Source organism: Mirounga angustirostris, unplaced genomic scaffold (genome assembly GCF_029215605.1).
Source record: "Mirounga angustirostris isolate CCGP_5_RB_7025 unplaced genomic scaffold, mMirAng1.0.hap1 SCAF_15, whole genome shotgun sequence".
Taxonomy (NCBI): Eukaryota; Metazoa; Chordata; class Mammalia; order Carnivora; family Phocidae; genus Mirounga; species Mirounga angustirostris.
The window spans coordinates 80,419,830-80,441,658 of record NW_026991723.1 but is presented as its reverse complement, the minus strand read 5'-3'; the positions used below and the strand labels follow the sequence as shown (position 1 = coordinate 80,441,658).

The 21,829-nt window shown below is 41.0% G+C and overlaps 1 protein-coding gene across 1 annotated transcript in view; it reads left to right on the top strand.

The window, feature by feature from the left end:
• Positions 1 to 21,829, top strand: part of C5 (complement C5) — a 115,843-nt gene that overhangs the window by 65,212 nt on the left and 28,802 nt on the right. Inside the window, exons 28-39 of the mRNA XM_064579704.1 lie at positions 428 to 599; positions 2,886 to 3,091; positions 4,407 to 4,559; positions 7,092 to 7,154; positions 8,240 to 8,321; positions 10,962 to 11,019; positions 15,713 to 15,815; positions 16,454 to 16,528; positions 16,639 to 16,744; positions 17,586 to 17,669; positions 18,562 to 18,651; positions 21,335 to 21,418. Of these exons, the coding sequence (XP_064435774.1) occupies positions 428 to 599; positions 2,886 to 3,091; positions 4,407 to 4,559; positions 7,092 to 7,154; positions 8,240 to 8,321; positions 10,962 to 11,019; positions 15,713 to 15,815; positions 16,454 to 16,528; positions 16,639 to 16,744; positions 17,586 to 17,669; positions 18,562 to 18,651; positions 21,335 to 21,418 (1,276 nt within the window). The remainder of the gene's footprint in view (positions 1 to 427; positions 600 to 2,885; positions 3,092 to 4,406; positions 4,560 to 7,091; positions 7,155 to 8,239; positions 8,322 to 10,961; positions 11,020 to 15,712; positions 15,816 to 16,453; positions 16,529 to 16,638; positions 16,745 to 17,585; positions 17,670 to 18,561; positions 18,652 to 21,334; positions 21,419 to 21,829) is intronic.

Here is a 21,829-nt window from a genome sequence, read left to right as displayed (position 1 = left end):
AGCGCTCTGGCAGCTTGGTTCTTTTCCTGCTATTTATGGTTTTATTTAGTAAAATTCATTTTGAAAATGTGAGTCTGTCCCAGCTATGCTGAGGGGGGGACGTGATGAAAGCTGTGTCTATGCTTCTTCTTCCCAGAGACTACATCTGATATGGGAAACAGAAACTAAAGGGAAAAACCTCAACAGATGAGAACTGAGGGGCAAAAAGCTTGACCCAGTTTGGACAAGCACATTTTCCCTTCTGAGATTGTACTCTGCTCCTTCTCCCAGAGGGATTTGCTTCAGGGAGACCCCATCCACTTCCATTAGGTCATTTCTCTCTACGCTTCATCTTGCCTGCCCCAGGATAGTGCCACCCCGGGGTAGTTCTCATCGGTTGATAGGTTGAGTCTTGACAAACCTAGATATCTTTTGCTCTTGTTTCCAGAAAATCAGCATGGCTCTCACTAAAGCTGACACCTTTCTGCTTGAAAATACCCTCTCAGCCCAGAGCACCTTTACACTGGCCATTTCTGCTTATGCTCTTTCCCTGGGAGATAGAAGTCACCCACAGTTTCATTCAATTGTCTCAGCCCTGAAGAAAAAGGCTTTGGTTAAAGGTATGACTTGTTTCGTACATTTATTCGGCAAGTGTTTACTAAGCATATAAAGTCTGCTAATTCTGGGAAGGAGGTTAGGGCATGCAAAGTTGAGTAAGACACAATGCCTGCCCTAAAGGAACAAATCATCATAATACAATATAGTCAGTGCTGTTATTCACTGAGTACCTCCTACATACCAGACACTGCTACAGGTTCTAGAGATAAAGCAACACACCAAAAGAAAAAAAAAATCCAGGTCCTCGTAGAACTTACATTCCAGTTATGGAGACACAAACATGATAAATAAAATATTCCATACAGTGACTAGGTTGGCGATGACTGATATGAAGAAAAATGAAGCAAGGGAGGGAGACAGGGAGAAGGAGGAGGTTGTAATATAAGCCTCCCTGAGAAGCTAGTACTTGAATCAAGACCTGAAGAAGGTGAGGAAGCAAGCTGTGGCTATCTGAAGGATGTTCCTGGTGGAGAAGCAGTGTGTGCATATGCCTGAGGCAGGAGGGTGCCTGGAGTTCCAAGAATGGCAAGGAGGCCAGTGTGGCTGGAGAGGAGTGAGATGATGGGGAGGCCAGGGAAGGAGAGGGTGAGGGAGGGAGGGAGGATCATATACAGCCTTGGAGGTCATCACAGGAGCTCCGCAAGACTCCTGTATACAGTTGTGCAATGTGCACAGCTCCCAACCCGGCCAGTGAACTGAGGCTGAAATCCAGCCTGTGAATTCCCCTAGCCAGGCACCCTGGATTGGGTCTGCCTCTGCCCAGACCAAGAGGTGCCTGTGTCTCATTCATATCCAGGTGCTGTGGGGGCCAGGGGAAGCCTAAACCTTTAACTTCCACTTCAAGTGAAAAGGGAAGGTATTGGAGGATTTTTAGCAGAGAGAGGTGTACTCATTGCCAGTTTATTGCACTTTACCCTCTGGCTTATCCTGTATTGGGTTGGCTATATGGGTATTTCATTTTGAAAAATAAAGATACCACTTCCTATGGGTCAGGAGTAAAGAAATAGAAAGAGGATAGCCGTGATCACTGGCCAGTGTTCCTTTTTTTTTTTTTTTTTTTTTATGTTGTGTTAATTACCACGTGTTCCTAAACCAGCACGGGCATGGTTGGACACTTCTGAGCCCTCTCCTGGCTGAGGTTTTCTAAAAGCTTAATAATAATGTAACATGAAGTGTACCACTATCCATAAGATTTGATTTCTGTCATCATTTAAAAATGACTGAATCTTAAAAAAAATAAAATAAAATAAAAATGACAACCTCAAAACCACTTGTACGGTGCTTTTAAAATAACGCAAAAGAAGTGTCTTGGGTCTTAGAAGATGGGGATCATAAAATCATAGAATTTAAGAAGAGGTCTTAATGATTCAGATAATGTTTGAGCTGCAAGTATCTTCAAAAACCAAATTTTTCATTCTAAATGTAGCAAATCTGAATTTCTGAGAGGGAGGAGAAACATTGTCCAAAGTCATGCAAATAACATAATTATGAATTGTAAACAGATACATTAAGATCTTGACTAATCTTCCAAAATGATTTCCAAGTACACCTTACTGTTTTTTTTAAAGATACTCTATTTAAAAAAGGATGTAAAGTGACAAGTTTAAATTACTAGAGCAATAACAAATATAATTTAGAACCTAGTTTATGAAAAGTATTGCATATATGAAATTATCTTTAGTGCTTTACATTGAGAAGAGATCATAAAAGACTGAACTAAGGCTTTGAGCATGATCTCATAATTTCTAGGACATAGTTTTTTTTTTTCTGTTAGGGAGAAAAGTTCTCCAATTTATCTCATAGTGCTGATAATAACGGTAAGCCTTTCTCTGTGTATGGTGCTTTCTGGTGGATTAAAAGTTACATTTAGTATCTCATCTGAGTTTCACTGCAAGGAAAAAAGTACTACATACACTTTAGGTTTTAGAAAATTAGGCCCACAGGACTAAAAGAATTTATCCAAATTGACATGGTCAGTTCCTAGTGGAGTAGAGAGCAGAACCTGGGTGTACTAGTTACCAGTTTATTGCACTTCTCACTCTGCTATACTGCTCTTCCCAAGTACACATGGACTCTATGAGATGACCCTTTCAAGTCAAGACAAACAGCACTGTATTAAGGGATCTTATTTTGTATTGGTCCCCTTGAGGAAGTTCTTCTTACAAACGAGTAAGAAACTTCTAGACCTCAAAAGGCCACTACCAGAAGAAACTTCTAGAAACCTCCTAGAATTATGTCAGATTCAAATTTTTAAGTTATATTAATGAATGTGATTTGTTGATGTTCAGGTGACCCAGTCATTTATCGTTTTTGGAAAGACGATCTTCAACAGCAAGACAGATCTGCCCCTAACTCTGGTACAGCACATATGGTAGAAACCACTGCCTATGCTTTGCTCACCAGTCTGAGCTTGAAAGACATAAATTATGTTAACCCAGTCATCAAATGGCTATCTGAAGAGCAGAGGTATGGAGGTGGCTTCTATTCAACCCAGGTAACATTTCTTTGTCTTGTTTTATCCTCATGAAATTTGTCCTCTCCCCGCCGCCCCCCGCCACTACACGGTCCACACTCATTCTGACCTCCATGGTTTTGTCCACCAAATGAGCATACCATAGATAGGAGTCAATGACTAGAATCAAAGGACCCTTAGAGATTATCTGCATTGATAGCCTTCTTAAAGAAGGAAGTCAGTCCCGGGAGGTTCATTCATGGAGTTAGTGGCAGAGCCAAAGTCAAAACTCACATCTCCTAACTCTAAATCCAGTACTTCCTTTATGATTCTTAATGATCATGAAGGGCTAGCAAGGCTATCAGCAATTCCATGACATCCTACGTAATAACCATGTGGACAAAAGTACTGATATTCCCTCCCCCCAAAATAAATAAAAAGTGAGACAAATACTGGTTGTTATAGTTTATCTAGCTACCAATGTAAACTCATTCTATGTTAGAACTATTTTAGTTGAGGAATATACATCTGCATTCAAAGTTTAGCTCAAATATTGGCATCTTCTCTGTTCCTTGGATGTTTGGATGATGACAAAATTTAGAGTTAGAGGGGTCCGTCGAGATTACTTCAGAGATTATCTAATCTGGGGAGGCAAATGGGTTTCATCTTGGAGACGGGTGTAGGCTTAGCAAGGAAGAGTGTCCCATTGATGAGCACGCCATGGACACAGGCAGACGGGGTAGCCACATATTTGACATCTCTGAGCTAGTCATACTTACCAATTTTATAGATGAGGAAGATGAGACCTAGAAAAATAAAGTTCATCCATTTATTCCTAGAAAAATAAAGTTCATCAATTTATTCCTTCAACAAATACTTGTTCAACAGCTACCATGTGTACCTACAAAATGTAATGGATGCCAAGAAAGACTTGCCTCCAGAAATCTTACATTACAGTGGACAGAAGGAGAAAATTAAAACAGAATTAGGGGGAGGGAGAGCTTATTGATGGCCTCACTGTGGAGTTATTTGAAGTGAGACTTAGGATAAAAAGGAGAGAGTCATGCAAGGAGTTGGAGGCATTCTGTAGAGTGACCTGCCTATGGTCACGCACTCGGGATGCATGGAGCACCGGCCCTGAGGCCACACTTCCTTCCTCTTCCTGCCAACAGCAGCATCCTTGCTGGGGAGGAAGAGACCTTCCTCTCATCTCCACCTGGGGGCCCTTCACCAATTTCCCTCACTCAGCTGGAGTTTCAGCCTGCATCCCCATCCTCTCATAAAAAAGGGTATTTGTAAACACAGGGAATATATAAATGAGCTAAATCTATTTTTGTGCCTTGCTGATTGTTGATAGGATACAATTAATGCCATCGAGGCCCTGACAGAATATTCACTCGTGATTAAACAACTCCACTTGAACATGGATATCAATGTTTCTTATAAGCATAAAGGTGACTTCTACCATTATAAGATGACAGAGAAGAATTTCCTTGGGAGGCCAATAGAGGTAAATGAAGGACTTTTGATAATATTTTATAACTGGATGGGACCTTTGAAATCATGTGTTTCACTCTTATTTTACAAATATATCTATTTACTACTAAAAAATACACTAAGAGTACCTGCTATGTCCTGGGCAGGGGTACCTGCTATGTCCTGGACACTGGGGATTCAAAAGCAAAGTATATGAAGAAACTGTGTGTTCGGGGAGACAGTTGTTTTAACAGACAGTGAAAAATAAGAGCCTTGACAGGGACATGAAAGGACAGAGCAGGGCCTCCTGACCCAAGGTGAGAGGTAGGAATTTGTCAAATGCATCCACGTGCGCAGGTTGAATCTGGAAGAATCAGAATGACCTAGTCAGGTGAAGAAAAGGGAAGAAGATTCCAGAGAGAGAGAACAGTATGCAAAAAAGTATAGTGGTAGAGTGAGAGAAAACACATTTGGGCATCCACCAATGGTTCCACCTGGTCCTGTCATACATACAAACTGTGGCCTAGCTGGAATTGGCTTTTAGGTCCTCCAACAGCTTACCCCCTGTACCCTGCTGGATTTTTTTTTTTTAAGTGGGCTCCATGCCCAGTGTGGAGCCCAATGTGGGGTTTGAACTCATGACCCTGAGATCAAAACCTGAGCTGAGATCAAAAGTCGGATGCTTAGCCAACTGAGCCACCCAGTCTCCCCTGGATTTTTTTTTTTTTTTATGAAAACCTTGATGGCCTATGAAAATTTCCCAAAGAAGAGAAACAGAAAAGAAAAGAAACGTTAGAAAAGCTAATTTCTGTGTCAATTAGAGTAGCTGCCAGTAAACAGCTGCTAAGACACATTTTTCTAATTACCACATTTTTAGATGCTTTTAGGTCATATTTAAATATACAAATAACTGGAAATAGTTTTTAACTGTCTTGCATCCTCTACAAATTCATGTTTGGGAAAAGTAAATAGGCGTGAGAAATAAAATGTAATGCAAAAAATCACAAACTATTGGCCCATAGTAAAAAAAAAAAACAACAAAACAGGTATGGATATATAGATAGAGATACAGACATATTCCAACACTTAAAAATCCACAGACTTCAAAGAGAAATCTGTTTCCAGACTCCTTTGAAAAACCGTAGGATCTGGCAGCAGCAAGCATTCTTCAGTCTGTCCCAATTCCCACAGTCACGTGAGACGCGTGTGGGCACTTGGTCCGTACGTTGTGCTTAGGCTTCTGCAGGCACGTGTACTTGGGGCCCCTGGGTTGGTAATGTGTCTGCTTTCTCGGGGAGCCTGTAGACTTCACTAGAGATTCACCTTCTGCACCCATGGTCTAAGCTCTCATGAGGAGCTCCTGACCTGAACAGCACAGTAGGCCCACTGGAGATAGCTGGAGTTACTTCTTCTCTGCAGGGGTAATGCTGTAAGGGGCCCCTTGCCATTTCTAAATAACTTAAACCTCAGCCCATGATACTGTCTTTGTATAAAACCCAGGCTAGTAGTATCGAGTTTGGAATTCTCTATGTCAGCGTTTCCTGAAATGTGTTACATAGAAAAGGTTTGGTGGTCAAGTAAGTGTGGGAAACTGTAGCTTAAATGAAGTTAAACAAGTTCTTTCATAGAGGATAGCCCATCTTTAATACGTATGTGACTAAGTGTGGTGACTCTGGGGAAGAATGGGCAATGGAGGGGCATGGGGACATGGCAACAGTGTTCATTTCCCAAACTTACAGGTCACTTGTGTTCATAGAACCCATTCCTCATGCAGCATCTTGATGTGCTGGCTTTTCAATCAATGCTGCTATATTCCATCAGGGAGAACAAGAAAGTTGGCCTTTTTACGTACATTTTCTAAAATTTAGAGGAAGGGCTGATGACTTTTCATGCACACCAAACCCCTTTTGCTCTAGTGTGCTAAGTAAGGGAAGGGCAGGCTGCAGACTTGGAGAGAGCAAAGAACCAACTCTTCCGGCCTCTTGCACAAAATGATCTCTCCCATGCTTTCCACAAATCAGGGGACATTTGTATAATAGAGTTCTTCTGGAGAGGAGAATTCCTTAACCCAGTTCATACCTTCACTCTCCTCTTAGAAGGATGGGGAAAAGACCATCAGCACCTAAGGATTTGGCAGGCTTAAATGAGGTGCTAGGGGTTTGGGTGGGGTGCCAAGGGTTTTGGTAAACAGAGACCAGTGGGATGTGGAGGAGACAAGCCATCATGAGGCACTGAAAGGAATTTACTCAGTTGGCAAAAGGAGATGAAGATCCAGTTTTATCATAACCATGTATAAATGAAGATGTAACCAAAAATGACTTCTGATATGTTGGTTTCTCTGGCTTACTCAGGAGATCTCAGACATCTTATTTACATGTAGAAGGGAAAGTGGAATTTCCAGCACTTTTCGTGTCTGTGTGCACAGGATTTTCACTGTCTTACACATTTAATCTCACAAAAGCTCTGAGAGAGGAAGCTGGCAGGTATCTGCCCACCCTTTTCATTGTTCTGTCCTCCCTCCCTATTGAATAAGAAAAGAAAGCATGGTTTCTTATCCCCTTTCCAGGTGCCTCTCAACGATGACCTCGTGGTCAGTACTGGATACAGCAATGGCTTGGCCACAGTGCATGTAAGTATTTCACTGAAAGCCAATTTCAATGATGTGTCCGCTTGTACTAAGGAACATAAAAGAAAGTTAGGGACTTTGCCACAAAGTTACAGAAATCTGGGCTTGGGTAACCATGACTAAAGTAGGATTCATTTATTTAATTCTTTTTAGCTATCTTGGTAGCTGTCCTCACAATTGCTTTTTGCAAATGGTTATGTTAATCCTTGTATGCATATAGTCTTTTATACATATAATTATACTTACAGATACATAATTTTATGGTTCTATATGTATATATACATATGATGCATGTGTGTGGATACACACATTTATATATCCATGTTTTCTATGGTTCATAACATAGTCACACCTCATTTATCCAGCATCATTGCAGATTGATGTATAAACATATGGGCTTAAGTTTCTTTTATTTTAGCCATAGACTGCATGCACATACATAGACAGCTTAGAAAAACTTGCGACTGCCAAGTGGCTAACATAAGATAAATTATATATTCTAAGCATAATTTAACATTCTACTGATGATTTTAATTATGCTCTTATCTTTAGCACATTTATTTCTTCAGAGACTTCATAATATTGCATGGTTGGGTTGGTGGGGAGATGGATTGTCCACTTCTCTGTCACTTCTAGTTGCTCTCAATATACCTACCTCTGGTAGCACCCGTGCCCTTCCATGCACACCTATAATTTGTTGTTTACCACGGTGGTGTGGGAGCTAGGAGAAAACCATATATCCTAGCCTTGTAGTGTTATGCATAAAATTAGAGTGTACAGGTTCAAGGGTGAGAGGCTTAGGAACTTTCCTACAGTGAGGTGCTCAGATTTAACTGCATGGGATTTGGCAAGGTTCTGCCTGGCTAGATGTCATTTTTTTCCCCTACTTGGGCTTCTCAGCCATGTTTCAAATTGTGGGGTTTGCTGAAAGTCCAGCTATTGTGAAATGAGTCTTCATTTCACCCAATTTGCACTGGATTATGGAAATGATACTTCAAGCATCCCATTTGCAGCAACAGTACTGCCATAATGCCTTTCCCACTATCCTATTTTAAATAGAATATTTTTGTTCACTCATCTCAATGTAGGTAACAACTGTGGTTCAAAAAACCAGCACCTCTGAGGAAATTTGCAGCTTTCATTTGAAAATTGAAACCCAAGACGTAGAAGGTAAAACAGCATGATTTACACTGTAATTTTGTACCTTCTTTTTTCACCTGGGGACTTCACCTCCCTCTTCTGGTGGGTTGGTTCTCCCCTCCACTTCAAAAGCAAGTCCCGTTGCGTACTGTAGTCCTCCTATAACCATGGCCCTGGGGTCAGGGCATATGCTCTCTTCTGCCCTGGGAGCTTCCATTGTGGCTCAAAGACCTATCCCTACAGGCAACTTTCTCGCTACCAGTGAATCCAGGCATCAGCTCCTTCTCCCTGCAACCTTCCCCAAACATGTTACCTTAAATAACTCCTTCCTTAAATTATAAGCTCATACAGGAATTCAGTAAAGTGGCAGGATATAAAATCAATGCACAGAAATCAGTGGCATTCCTATACACCAACAACAAGACAGAAGAAAGAGAAATTAAGGAGTCGATCCCATTTACAACTGTACCCAAAACCATAAGATACCTAGGAATAAATCTAACCAAAGAGGCAAAGAATCTGTACACAGAAAACTACAAAATACTCATGAAAGAAATTGAGGAAGACACAAAGAAATGGAAAAACGTTCCATGCTCATGGATTGGAAGAACAAATACTGTGACGATGTCAGTGCTACCTAGAGCAATCTACACATTCAATGCAATCCCCATCAAAATACCATCCACTTTTTTCAAAGAAATGGAACAAATAATCCTAAAATTTGTATGGAACCAGAAAAGACCCCGAATAGCCAGAGGAATGTTGAAAAAGAAAAGCAAAGCTGGCGGCATCACAATCCCGGACTTCAAGCTCTATTACAAAGCTTTCATCATCAAGACAGTACGGTACTGGCACAAAAACAGACACATAGATTAATGGAACAGAATAGACAGCTCAGAAATGGACCCTCAACTCTACGGTCAACTAATCTTCGACAAAGCAGGAAAGAATGTCCAATGGAAAAAAGACAGTCTCTTCAACAAATGGTGTTGGGAAAATGGGACAGCCACATGCAGAAGAATGAAACTGGACCATTTCCTTACACCACACACAACAATAGACTCCAAATGGTTGAAAGACCTCAATGTGAGACAGGAGTCCATCAAAATCCTAAAGGAGAACACAGGCAGCAACCTCTTCGACCTCAGCCGCAGCAACTTCTTCCTAGAAACATTGCCAAAGGCAAGGGAAGCAAGGGCAAAAATGAACTATTGGGACTTCATCAAGATAAAAAGCTTTTGCACAGCAAAAGAAACAGTCAACAAAACCAAAAGACAACCGACAGAATGGGAGAAGATATTTGCAAATGACATATCAGATAAAGGGCTAGTATCCAAAATCTATAAAGAACTTATCAAACTCAACACCCAAAGAACAAAGGATCCAATCAAGAAATGGGCAGAAGACATGAACAGCCATTTTTCCAAAGAAGACATCCAAATGGCCAACAGACACATGAAAAAGTGCTCCACATCACTCGGCATCAGGGAAATCCAAATCAAAACCTCAATGAGATACCACCTCATACCAGTCAGAATGGCTAAAATTAACGAGTCAGGAAACGACAGATATTGGTGGGGATGCGGAGAAAGGGGAACCCTCCTACACTGTTGGTGGGAACGCAAGCTGGTGTGGCCACTCTGGAAAACAGTATGGAGGTTCCTCAAGAAGTTGAAAATAGAGTTACCATATGACCCAGCAATTGCACTACTGGGTATTTACCCCAAAGATACAAATGTAGGGATCCAAAAGGGTACGTGCACCCCGATGTTTACAGCAGCAATGTCCACAATAGCCAAACTGTGGAAAGAGCCCAGATGTCCATCAACAGATGAATGGATAAAGAAGATGTGGTACTTATGTACAATGGAATATTATGCAGCCATCAAAAGGAATAAAATCTTGCCATTTGCAACGACATGGATGGAACTAGAGGGTATTATGCTGAGTGAAATAAGTCAAACAGAGAAAGACATGTATCATATGACCTCACTGATATGAGGAATTCTTAATCTCAGGAAACAAACTGAGGGTCTGTTGGAGTGGTGGGGGGTGGGAGGGATGGGGTGGCTGGGTGATAGACATTGGGGAGGGTATGTGCTATGGTGAGTGCTGTGAATTGTGCAAGACTGTTGAATCACAGACCTGTACCTCTGAAACAAATATTACATTATATGTTAAAAAGAAGAAGAAGAAGAAGATAGCAGGAGGGGAAGAATGAAGGGGGGGAATCAGAAGGGGAGATGAACCATGAGAGACTACGGACTCCAAGAAACCAACTGAGGGTTCTAGAGGAGAGGGGGATAGGGGGATGGGTTAGCCTGGTGATGGGTATTAAAGAGGGCACATATTGAATGGAGCACTGGGTGTTATACGCAAACAATGAATCCTGGAACACTACATCAAAAACGAATGATGTAATGTATGGTGATTAACACAACATAATAAAAAAATTATAAGTTCTTTAAGAGCAGAGAACTGTTATAATTATTGGTATTGTCAGTAGCCGTGAATTTCCATTAAAATCACTAGAAGTGTCAACTTCCAAATCATAAATTATTTTTAAGTGTGTTCGGAGACCTTTTCACTAATTATTCTGTTCTAACAGGTGCAAAACAGCTAAAAATGGTTTACTGTCATTTCTGTTTGCTTGTTTGTCGTGTGTGCTAGCATCCAGCTACAGAGGCTATGGCGACTCGGATTACAAGCGCATCATAGCTTGTGCCAGGTGAGCCTGTTTCCACAAAGGGGAGTGCAGACTTCAAGGTCTGAGGTCTATCTCTTTACATCTTTTTGAATTTTAAGATGGCTGGAAGATGCAAAATTGTGCATTTTTTAAAATGTAGGACATAACGGGTGTTCTTAGATAGCTACTCTATAGAACCACTTTGTTTTTGCTCATAGTTTTCCCTCCCACTTTTGACCTTCTTCTAATTCAAACACTATTTTTTTTTTCTATCTTCCAGAAAGGTAGAGGGGAGAGAGAAGTATTAGGAAAAGAAAAAGAAAAAGATTTTCTTATAAGCAGCTCCTACTCTCCTACTTAGAAAAATCACATTCACCCAGCAAAATCCCTAGCCCATATCAGCCAGTAGTTCTCAACTCAGGCTGCACATGGAAGTCAGCAGGAGCACTTTTAGAACTACCCAAAACTCTGGCCTCACCCCTAGAGGTTATTCTGATGGTAGCCAGCCTTGAGAACCACTGGTGCTGAACCCTCTGCAGAGTAACTCCAGAGGCCTAAATTGGCCACTGTGGCAATTTCCTGTTGCTGCTAGGTAACAATTTATCAGAAACTTAATGGTGAAAAAACCCAAACTGATTCTCTTATAATTCTGGAGGCCAGAAGTCCTAAAATCAATGGGCTGCTTTCCTCCTAGAGGCTCTAGGGGAGAACCCACTTCCTTGCCTTTTCCAGATGCTACAGGCTGCAGACATTCCTTGGCTTGTGGCCCCTTCCTCCATCTGCAGAGCACACAGCACAGCATCTTCCAATCTCTCTCTGACTCTGACCCCTGTTTCTATCATCACATCTCCTCTGGCTTTCCTGCTTCTTTCCCTTATAAAGACCCTAATGATTATATTGAGCCCACCTAGATAATCCAGAATAATCTCTTTATTGCAAGATCCTTAATTTAATCACATCTGCAAGTCCCTTATTCAAGGTACAGGGGATTAGGACATGGACATCTTTGGGGGCCATTATTCTGCTTACCACAGCCACCATCCTAAAATGCTTATAAAAGTGTAGGTTTTTGGGGAGCACCTGGGTGGCTCAGTCAGTTAAGCATCTGCCTTCGGCTCAGGTCATGATCCCAGGGTCCTGGGATCGAGCCCCACATCGGGCTCCCTGCTCAGTGAGGAGTCTGCTTCTCCCTCTGCCCCTCTTCCCACTCCCCTCTCCTCCCCCTTCCCTCCCCTTCTACCCACTCCCCCTCCTCTGCTCCTGTTCTCCCTCTCTCTCTCAAATAAATAAATAAATAAAATCTTTTTTTTTAAAAAAGCATAGGTTTTTGAAATTATGTACACATCCCTTAGTGATCACCCAGAGTAGTGGAGCTGTGATCAGAACACAGTCTCCTCACCTCTTCCTTTCATCAGCCCTCAGCACCTCCTGTTGTGCTGTTTCCTTCACTCTTCATATTCTCAACAACTGATTTCTGTGGTTGGTATTCTGCTGACTTTACTTATAATCACACGTGATGTCAAAGCACTTAGAAATTCCATAGAGTTGTATAATAGATTCGAGCGGAAAAGGATTTGGGGGATGATATAGTGATCCCAGAAGCTGACACACAAAGAGGTGAGGTGACCTGCTGAGTTCTCACGGACTTGGTGGCAGAGCCAGGGCCTCAAGCCCCAGACCCTGATACTCAGTCCAGGATCTAAACTACCTCCTTCAGTCAGTATAAACCGAGACCAGTGACCTCGAGGAACAGCATGCTGCTTCTCACCGCCTCCTTCCCAGCCATTTCCCATCCTTGTCCAGTCTCTCTCTTTTCAGGATTCCCGCACTGGGCAGCCTGCTCAAAATACCTCCTTCGGTCCTTGGTCAGTCTCTGCCCTCTGTTCCCTCTCAAACACCCTTCCTTGTTCCCTCATGTCTTCCTGCTAAAGTTCCCCTTTCCCATCCTCCTAACTGCCATTTCTGCTCTTAGGTACCTCTCTTCTGGGGGAGGAGGCGTGATCACAGTTGTGTTTAAATTTCTAACACTGGTCACAGAGAGGTGTGAGCAGACTTGTTGAGGGCAGAGCCAGAATCGCTGCATGGGACCCTACTGTGGGCACAAAGGAGGGCTCTGATGGGGCAGTGGGACACCTGTGGGGCAACCTCTGCCATGAAGTACTCAAGTGATCTGTGGCAAATCAGCTTGCTTCTCTGGGCCTCTTCTGTAATGCAGGGATACTAAACTATCTGATATCCAAGTGTCTTCCAGTTCTTATGTCCCACAACTCTGCTATACATAAAAAGGTTCTTATCAAAAACTCATTCATTTAAATTCATTGACAGGAGGCCTCATTCCAGATTGTCAATATACAAAAGAAAGCAAATGGAGATGTAATATTGAATTTTCTATTTTGGGGGGGCTTTTAAAAATGGGGAACAGAATGTTCAAAAAAGCCAGGTGGAATATGGTTTGGCTCTGTGAAGCTGAAGTTATGTTGGATAAAGTCCAAAAGTAACTGTGTAGTACTTATTCAGGTGAAAAAATCTTTGCCTTCAAATATTCTCTCTCCTGATTAAAAAAATGCCAGCATACAGTTTCTGTATTCAGGGGGTCTCTTTCCTGTATTTAGCTTTTTACAACCTCCCTGTTGTATCCATAAGAAAAGAGAAAAGGATTTCATTTCTCTCCTTCTCTCTGAACAAAATGCCTTTGGGGGAGATTGCTGTCTTTGGCAGCAGGCAAAGGGCTTCTTGAAAGGAAGGTTTCTGTTCCATGGTTGAAACAGTCACCATGACAACCAGTCATCAGGCTCCAGCAACTTTTCATAGACATTCTCCACTCAGGAGGCCCTTTTCCATTCTGTTGACAGAGTATTTGCATCTGTGAGCCAGAGTTCTCTGCTTCTGGTGATACTCACCCATCCATTTAGGGAGATGTCCAGATGTCATTTTACAGTTCCATGTTGTCTTATAGTCTGTTGTTAACTGTTAATTTGGTGAAGAATGGGGTTAAATTTTTGTAAACCAGAGATTTTATAATATCTTTAATTGTTACAGTAAATATTACATCCAAAACATCTAATAGGGTCTGCCCTCATAAGGTGTGATGGGGGAAAAGAGATCCCTTGCCACCTCACTAACTCACATAAAACCTTCCATTTCACTAATACTCATTCCTTCAGGTGAGATCAATTTATCTTCCCCCTATGAAGCCGTCCCTCCAGTTTCTTCCTTTAATTCCGACTGATCTTCCAGGCTCCACTCTCAAATGCCCAGCTACCTCTCAAGCATCTTGAGCTGAAGCTGGAACTGAAACTCAAACTTTGCAGAACCACCCTCACTCTGCCCCCGTCCCTGGTCTTCAGTCCCTGACCTGCCAACTTGCCCCCTTTAAATCTTCTAATTCTGCTTAATGGTAGCACCAACCTCTGCCACTCAAAACGAGGCCTTGGAATTATAAAGGTAAACTTGAAACACAAGTTTATACTCCCTCACTGTTTATTTTACAAATACGAAAATGAGCTCCAGAAAGGGAAAACGATTTGTAGAAATCTCTCAGCAGAACTGGGGTAAAACCCAAGTTTCCTGATTCCCCAGTTCAGTGGGGTTTTCTCTCTCTCTCTCTCTCTCAACAGAAAAAAACAAAAAGAAAAACAAAAAAACACCAAATATCCCACTTTACCCCCTTTGCCTTTTTCCTTAGCTTCATCCCAAACACAATTCCTAGACGGAGGATGGTCCTTAAAACATTTTTAAAAAAATAAAGTATTGTGGGGCGCCTGGGTGGGGCTCAGTCGGTTAAGCGACTGCCTTCAGCTCAGGTCATGATCCTGGAGTCCCTGGATCGAGTCCCGCATCGGGCTCCCTGCTTGTCAGGGAGTCTGCTTCTCCCTCTGACCCTCCCCCATCTCATGCTCTCTCTCTCTCATTCTCGCTGTCTCAAATAAATAAATAAAATCTTTAAAAAAATAAATAAATAAAATAAAATAAAAATTAAAAAAATAAAGTATTGTGGAAAATATAGAAAATATAGAAAAAGCATGGAAAAGAAAAGAGATAATCACTTATAACTTCACCACCCAGAGAGAGTAGTTGCTAACATTTTAGGGTATTTCCTTCAAGCCTTTTTCTGAACATGCTTATTGAGTCTCTTTCAAATATAGAACACATTTTCTTTTTCGAGTATGCTCCATCAGAAAAAGAACTAGAATGAGAATCAAGAGACTTATGTAGCTTTGGGGTGAACTAGTCATGTGACCTTGAATGAGTACCTTACTCTCGTCCTCAGTTTCCTTAACTAGTTAATTAAGAGCTTGGACTGAGTGACCTCCACAGGTCCATTTAAAGTATCAGTCAAGGGGCGCCTGGGTGGCGCAGTCGGTTAAGCGTCTGACTCTTAGTTTCCGCTCAGGTCGTGATCTCAGGATCATGACCTAGGGTTGTAAGATAGAGCCCCTTGTTGGGCTCCACACTCAGTGCAGAGTCTGCTTGGGGTTCTCTCACTGCCTCTCCCTCTGCCCCACCCACTCATGCTTGCTCTCTCAATAAAGTGTTGGTCAAGTGAGCAAAGAGTTAGAATCGATGACTCAAAGATCTCTTGCAACACTAACATTTAGAAATTGCAATGCATGTATTATAGAGAGGCAAGTAAGTGGAGACCCAAATTAAAAATTAAAGCCTAAGAAATAAGGCCTTTTCTTAAAGAATCTTGTCTACTTATTTATTCCAATTTCCTATCTCTCATTTATTTTAGCTACAAGCCCAGCAAAGAAGAATCATCATCTGGATCTTCCCATGCAGTGATGGATATCTCTTTGCCCACCGGAATCAGTGCAAACCCAGAAGATTTAAGAGTTGTAAATGTTCTCTTTTACATATTGTTATGAATGCTTGGTTTTCTTTACTGCATTCTTTTATGGATAAAGCTATTTCCTTTCATTTTAATATATCACCTTCACAGAATCACCTAGAATATTCTTTCCAAACCAACAATCTACCTAAATTTTTTTTTTAAATGTCTCCAGACATATTTTCTTTTACAGATTTTATTTATTTGTTTGAGACACAGAGATACAGACAGAAAGAGAGAGCATGAGCAGGGTGAGAGGCAGACAGAGAGGGAGAAGCAGGCTCCCCGCCGAGCCAGGAACCCAATGTGGGGCTTGATCCCAGGACCCCGGGACCCCGGGACCATGACCCGAGCTGAAGGCAGACGCTCAACCATCTGAGCCACCCAGGCGTCCCTACCTAAGTTTTAATTTTTCAAAGTAAAGTGGCGGCATAGACTCGCATGGTCTGAACAAAATGTGAATGCATATGATTACATGTTCAGACTTTTTCAAGAGGAGGAGCTGGCTCTTCAACTTTTTTGAATAGTGGATTACATCTCCATGTCTAACATCCCAATATCGGGTGAATACATTTAAACAAAAAGATCAACTTAAAAAAAAAAAGATCATGAAATTAAATCCAAGCTTTCTCTTTCCTCTCTTAGCTTGTGGAAGGGGTAGATCAGCTACTAACTGATTACCAAATCAAAGATGGACATATTATTCTGCAACTGAATTCGGTAAGTTCCACCTTCCACCAGTCCCCATTTCTAATCACTGTTCAAAATTTACAGGCTGAAATGCTGAGTCTCTTCTCTCCCACAATTTCCTCAAACCTTGCATTTGTCAGATTCCTTCCGATGAGTTCCTTTGTGTTCGATTCCGGATATTTGAACTTTTTCAAGTTGGGTTTCTGAGTCCTGCCACTTTCATGGTATATGAATACCACAGACCAGGTAATCAACTCTACTCTAAAATTTCTTCAGAGGACTACTTTGCCTTCATTACAGTATTCATTGCATCTCTCCTTTTTGGAGAAGCTCACATACCGCCCCCCCCCCCACAGTTTCTTTAATCCTCCCAGAATCAACTTCTTATCTCTATTCTCATCACATTTTGCAGAGAGCTCCATTGTAGCAGTTGTCACATTGCATTGTAGTTATTTGTTTGCATATCTTTCTCACCAAACCCAGACAGAATGTTTTCATCCTTGTCCCCTAGTATCTAACACAATGTTCAATACTGTATAGATAAATGTTGAATCAGTGACCCCACATTTGATCACTCAGCTTTTTCTGGGAATACTAAGTGATTGGAGAGCTCTTTGGTTCACAAGACAGACAACTCCACTTTAGGCAGTTCTACTTTTTTAAAAAAATTCTTAAAATGAACCAAACTCTACACCCATTCATTCTAGTTTTATCTTCCAAAATCACATGGAACATATTTGGCACCCCCTTCCCCTGTTCTTCTCCAGCCTAAACAATTACAGTTCTTTCAGTAGACTCTCATGTAACATAATTTATTTCCTCTCATTCATGGAAGCATCAAATATTTTAATTCTAAGAAATATTGAACAGTAAAATTCCAAGCACAGAAGGGGAAATCATTTTGAAGGAGGGTAGAGGGACCCATGCTGGGAGAGACAATTCACAGTTTAACCTCCCTGCATCTAAGTTACAAAAAGAAATTTTGGAAGAAGTCATCTCCAAGGCCCCATGGGAGAGACTCACTGATCCATAAATGTATTGTGTGTTAATCAAGCCACCTCTCCTAACTATGCTTTCATTGCCACAGATAAACGATGCACCATGTTTTATAGCCCATCCGATGCCAAACTTCAGAAAGTCTGTGAAGGAGTAACATGCAAATGCGTAGAAGGTAAACTTCATGTAACATGTTCAGGCTGCATGCTTGTTTAAAGCAGCCACTCGTAATCCAGGGCTAATCTGGCAGAAGCTGTTTGACAAACTTGTTCCTCAGAAGTAGACATCTCAGCTGACTGAAAGCTGATTCCTTGAATACTGCAAAGCTACTTCTCGACAACCCTGATAGGTTCTACTGTACAAAGACAGAGAAACCCCAGCTAGATGATTGTTCATATCAGAGGGATAACAGGATGTGAAATTCTTACTTTTCACCTGGTCTTTTTAATGTAATAGGACCACAGCTTAAGAGAACAGAGGCTCAGGACTGAGCCATTAGCCCCATTCTTTTTCCTTTTCCTTAACACTTAGTGACATCTCTGTTTATTGCCCAGTTCCCTTCAGTCTTCTGTAAATCCAAGGCAGGGTTCTTGGTCAAGGAAAAGACCCAGAACTCAACAATCATTAACAACTGACTCCATGAGGGTCTGGGTTGTTTTGGGGGTTATTTTGTTTTTCAAAAACCTTAATAGCTATACATTTCTTAGGTACTTATTGTACCATTTTATAGCTGTAAATCAGTCCAGTTATCATTTCGGTTCCTTCAAGGGACTTTTAATTATACTCAAAATGGGAAATTTTCCTCCTTTCTTTAATGAAAGCATATACATTTCTAAAGAACTGAATGTGGAGTGACAACCCATTCTAAACTTCATGTCCAAGATTTTGTTTTTGTTTATTTTGTTTTCTTTTTGCTTTATATAATGTTTCACTTTATGGAAGAGGAGAAAATGGCATTTGTAAGATTATACTGGATTGTCAGGGCTTATGAAAACTGTGTTTACTGCCAAAGGGAGTGTCTGCCTCTTTATGTTAACCTAACTTTTGCCATTTTTCACAAAATCCAGCTGACTGCGGACAAATGCAGACAGAACTGGATCTGACAATCTCTGCAGATACTAGAAAAGAAACAGCATGTAAACCAGACATTGCCTATGGTAAGTTCAAAGTTTCTATATAGAGTTCCATTAAACATAAAATTTTATGAAAACATGATCTGTTAGAGAGATCAACAACTTTTCATAGTGACTATTTGGATACTACATGCCATGTGTTCCCTTGAAGGAAAATGCCATCGATTTTTAACATTCACATGCAAAATTATTTATCCTTCAGCAAAGAAATGTGACTTTCATTTAAAAGTGAGTGATGGGGCGCCTGGGTAGCTCAGTTGGTTAAGTGACTGCCTTCGGCTCAGGTCATGATCCTGGAGTCCCTGGATCGAGTCCCGCATCAGGCTCCCTGCTCAGCAGGGAGCCTGCTTCTGCCTCTGACCCTCCCCCCTCTCATGTGCTCTCTCTCTCTCATTCTCTCTGTCTCAAATAAATAAATAAAATCTTTAAAAAAAAAGAAATAAAAAATAAATAAATAAAAGTGAGTGATGTACACACCCAGCTGAGACACTTTGCTCCAACAGAGCCCATCGAATTAAACATACTGAACTAAAATATATTCAAAGAGAACTTATGAGAAACCACGAAGGTGTAAGATTTCACTATTCTTCCAGTCAGTTGAGCAGAGGCAGAGACAAAGGTGGTTTGGGGGCTTAGAATTTTTCAAACTCCCTTCAAAGACAAGGTAAAAATATCAATACTAACTCATTTTAAATATATGCAGAATTGCAATCTTCCACTTCAAAAGGAGCATCTCCTTCTGGTTGTCCAGGATTCAGAGCTGTATCAGATGCCCAAGTACAGTTGTAGTCTTGTCTTAAATTCAGAGAATTAGCTCCTTTGTTTTCTTTTTTTTCTTGTGTGTGTGTGTGTGTGTGTGTGTAAGTTCCTTATATATTTTGGATATTAACCTTTTTTTGTCTTTCTTTTTTTAATTTAAATTCAATTAGCCAACTTATAGTACATCATTAGTTTCAGATGTAGTGTTCAATAATTTATCAGTTTTGTATATAACACCCAGTGCTCATCACATCAGGTGCCCTCCTTAATGCCCATCACCCAATTACCCCATCCCTCCCACCACCTTCCCTCCAGCAACCCTCAGTTTGTTTGCTATAGTTAAGAGTCTCCCACAGTTTTTCTCCCTCTCTGATGACTTCCCATTCTGTTTCCCCCTCCCTTCCCCTGCAGTCCTCTGCCCTGTTTCTTATATTCTACATAAGAGTGAAACCATATCATAATTGGTTTCTAATGTTTATTTCTGGCTTCATTTTCTTTTTTTTAAGAGAGAGAGAGAGAAAGAGAGTATATTGTACATGATCTCAAACCTTTTGTGTGTGTGTATATGAAAGTAGGGTATTATTTATAAATGAAAGGTGGTAAGTACAGTTAATTCAGCACTTTCTGTTTACTGACTGCTTTTATATATGGTTTCTCATTGGGGTCTCATAAGACCTCTTTGAGGTAACAGAGGATTATCTGTATTTTGCCAGTGAAGAAACTGAGGCTCAGGGAGATTAAATAATTTGTTCAAAGTCATGCAGGAATTAAGTAGTAAAACTAGGATGCATCCTGGTCTCCAATATTTTTTCCATTATATTACACCGATCTCACTTACTGGAAATATAGCCATCAGAATAAATTGGGTATGGTTTATAGTCTTTCCATAGAATTCATTTTTTTTTTTAAGAGTTTACTTATTCATTTGAGAGAGAGAGAGTGAGCAGAAGAGAGCATGGGTGAGGGTAGGGGGCGGTTGTGGGAGAGGCAGAGGGAGAGGGAGAAGCCGACTCCTCTGCTGAGCAGGAAGCCTGATGTGGGGCTCAATCTCAGGACCCTGAGATCGTGACCTGAGCCAAAGGCAGACACCTAACTAACTGGGCCACCCAGGCGCTCCTATTCAGGACATGTTAAAATCTGTTTTAGGCTACTAATTCACTTGACCTTTGGTTCTGGCACAGTGAGTTCATTCATTCATCTAGCTAGCTGGAATCTCAAAAATGGACAAACCTTTTAGGTCATTCACTTCAACCCCATCAAAAACAAAAATAAGAGAATCTTTTCTTAGGTTACATAGAAGGGATAGGTCCCTTCAAGCTGCTCATCCCAAAACTGAGATCAAATACCATGGATTAAAAATCGATGCCTGAATGAAGAGAAAACAGGATAGAGAATGTCTCGTGTCAGATAGCTGCCAATCCCAGCAAAGATGCGTCAGAAGACCAAATCCTATCAAAATCCAAAGATCAGAGCCATTGGAGGTATCCAAGGAATCAAGACAAGGGAACAGGAGGCCCATAGGGCAGGCCTGAATGATAGATAAAGGCCCCTCTGTGGGCAAATGGAAAAGGAAGGGGCTCTTCCATGTTCCCTATGGGCATGACCCCACTAACTTAAAGGATCAGAATCTGAACTTTACGTCTGACAAAGGCATATTTTGTTTGTTTAGTGTGCTTCTGTCTTTTAATTTAATGCTGCTGTTATCCTAATCAGCCTGTTCTATAACAGTGGCTAGGTCTAATGATTCCTAGAATGAATCATTAGTCATGATCAGTAGAGTCAGATTGAGAGTGTTTAGGAAGGCTTTTTGGAAGAAATGAGATTTACCTCAGTGTGCCCGTAAGAGCTTGGTATGCTACATTTCTCATTTGTTTGACAAACTCTGACTTCTGCTGGACATGGCATTAGCGATATTAAGCATGAATTCTTATGTTGTTTCTTCTACCAGCTTATAAAGTTCGTATCACATCTATCACTGAAGAAAATGTCTTTATTAAGTACACTGCAACCCTCCTGGATATCTACAAAGCTGGTGAGAATTCATTCATTCATTCTTTCACTCAACAAATATTTAGTACTTACTATGTGCCATTAATGAGACATTATGTTGGTAGACTAGGCATTATATTAGTCACAGAGAATACAACTTGAATAACACAGCCAGAGTTCTTGCCTTCATAACGTCTATATTCTGTTTGAGGAGATACATTTTAAAAAAAAGAAGAAAGAAAATGAACAAACAAATTAAACAATTACAAATCATAACAAGTACTATATTTGAGACACGTAATTAATGTGGGAAACTCCTTCACTGTGATAACAGATGGCGTGTTTTGGGGGTGGTATCAGGAGTTAGCCATTCTTAAAGGGGTGGAGTAGAGAGGGAACTGAATATGCAAAGGCCCTGAGATGGCAAGTAACCTGGCACCACCAGGGAGCTGAA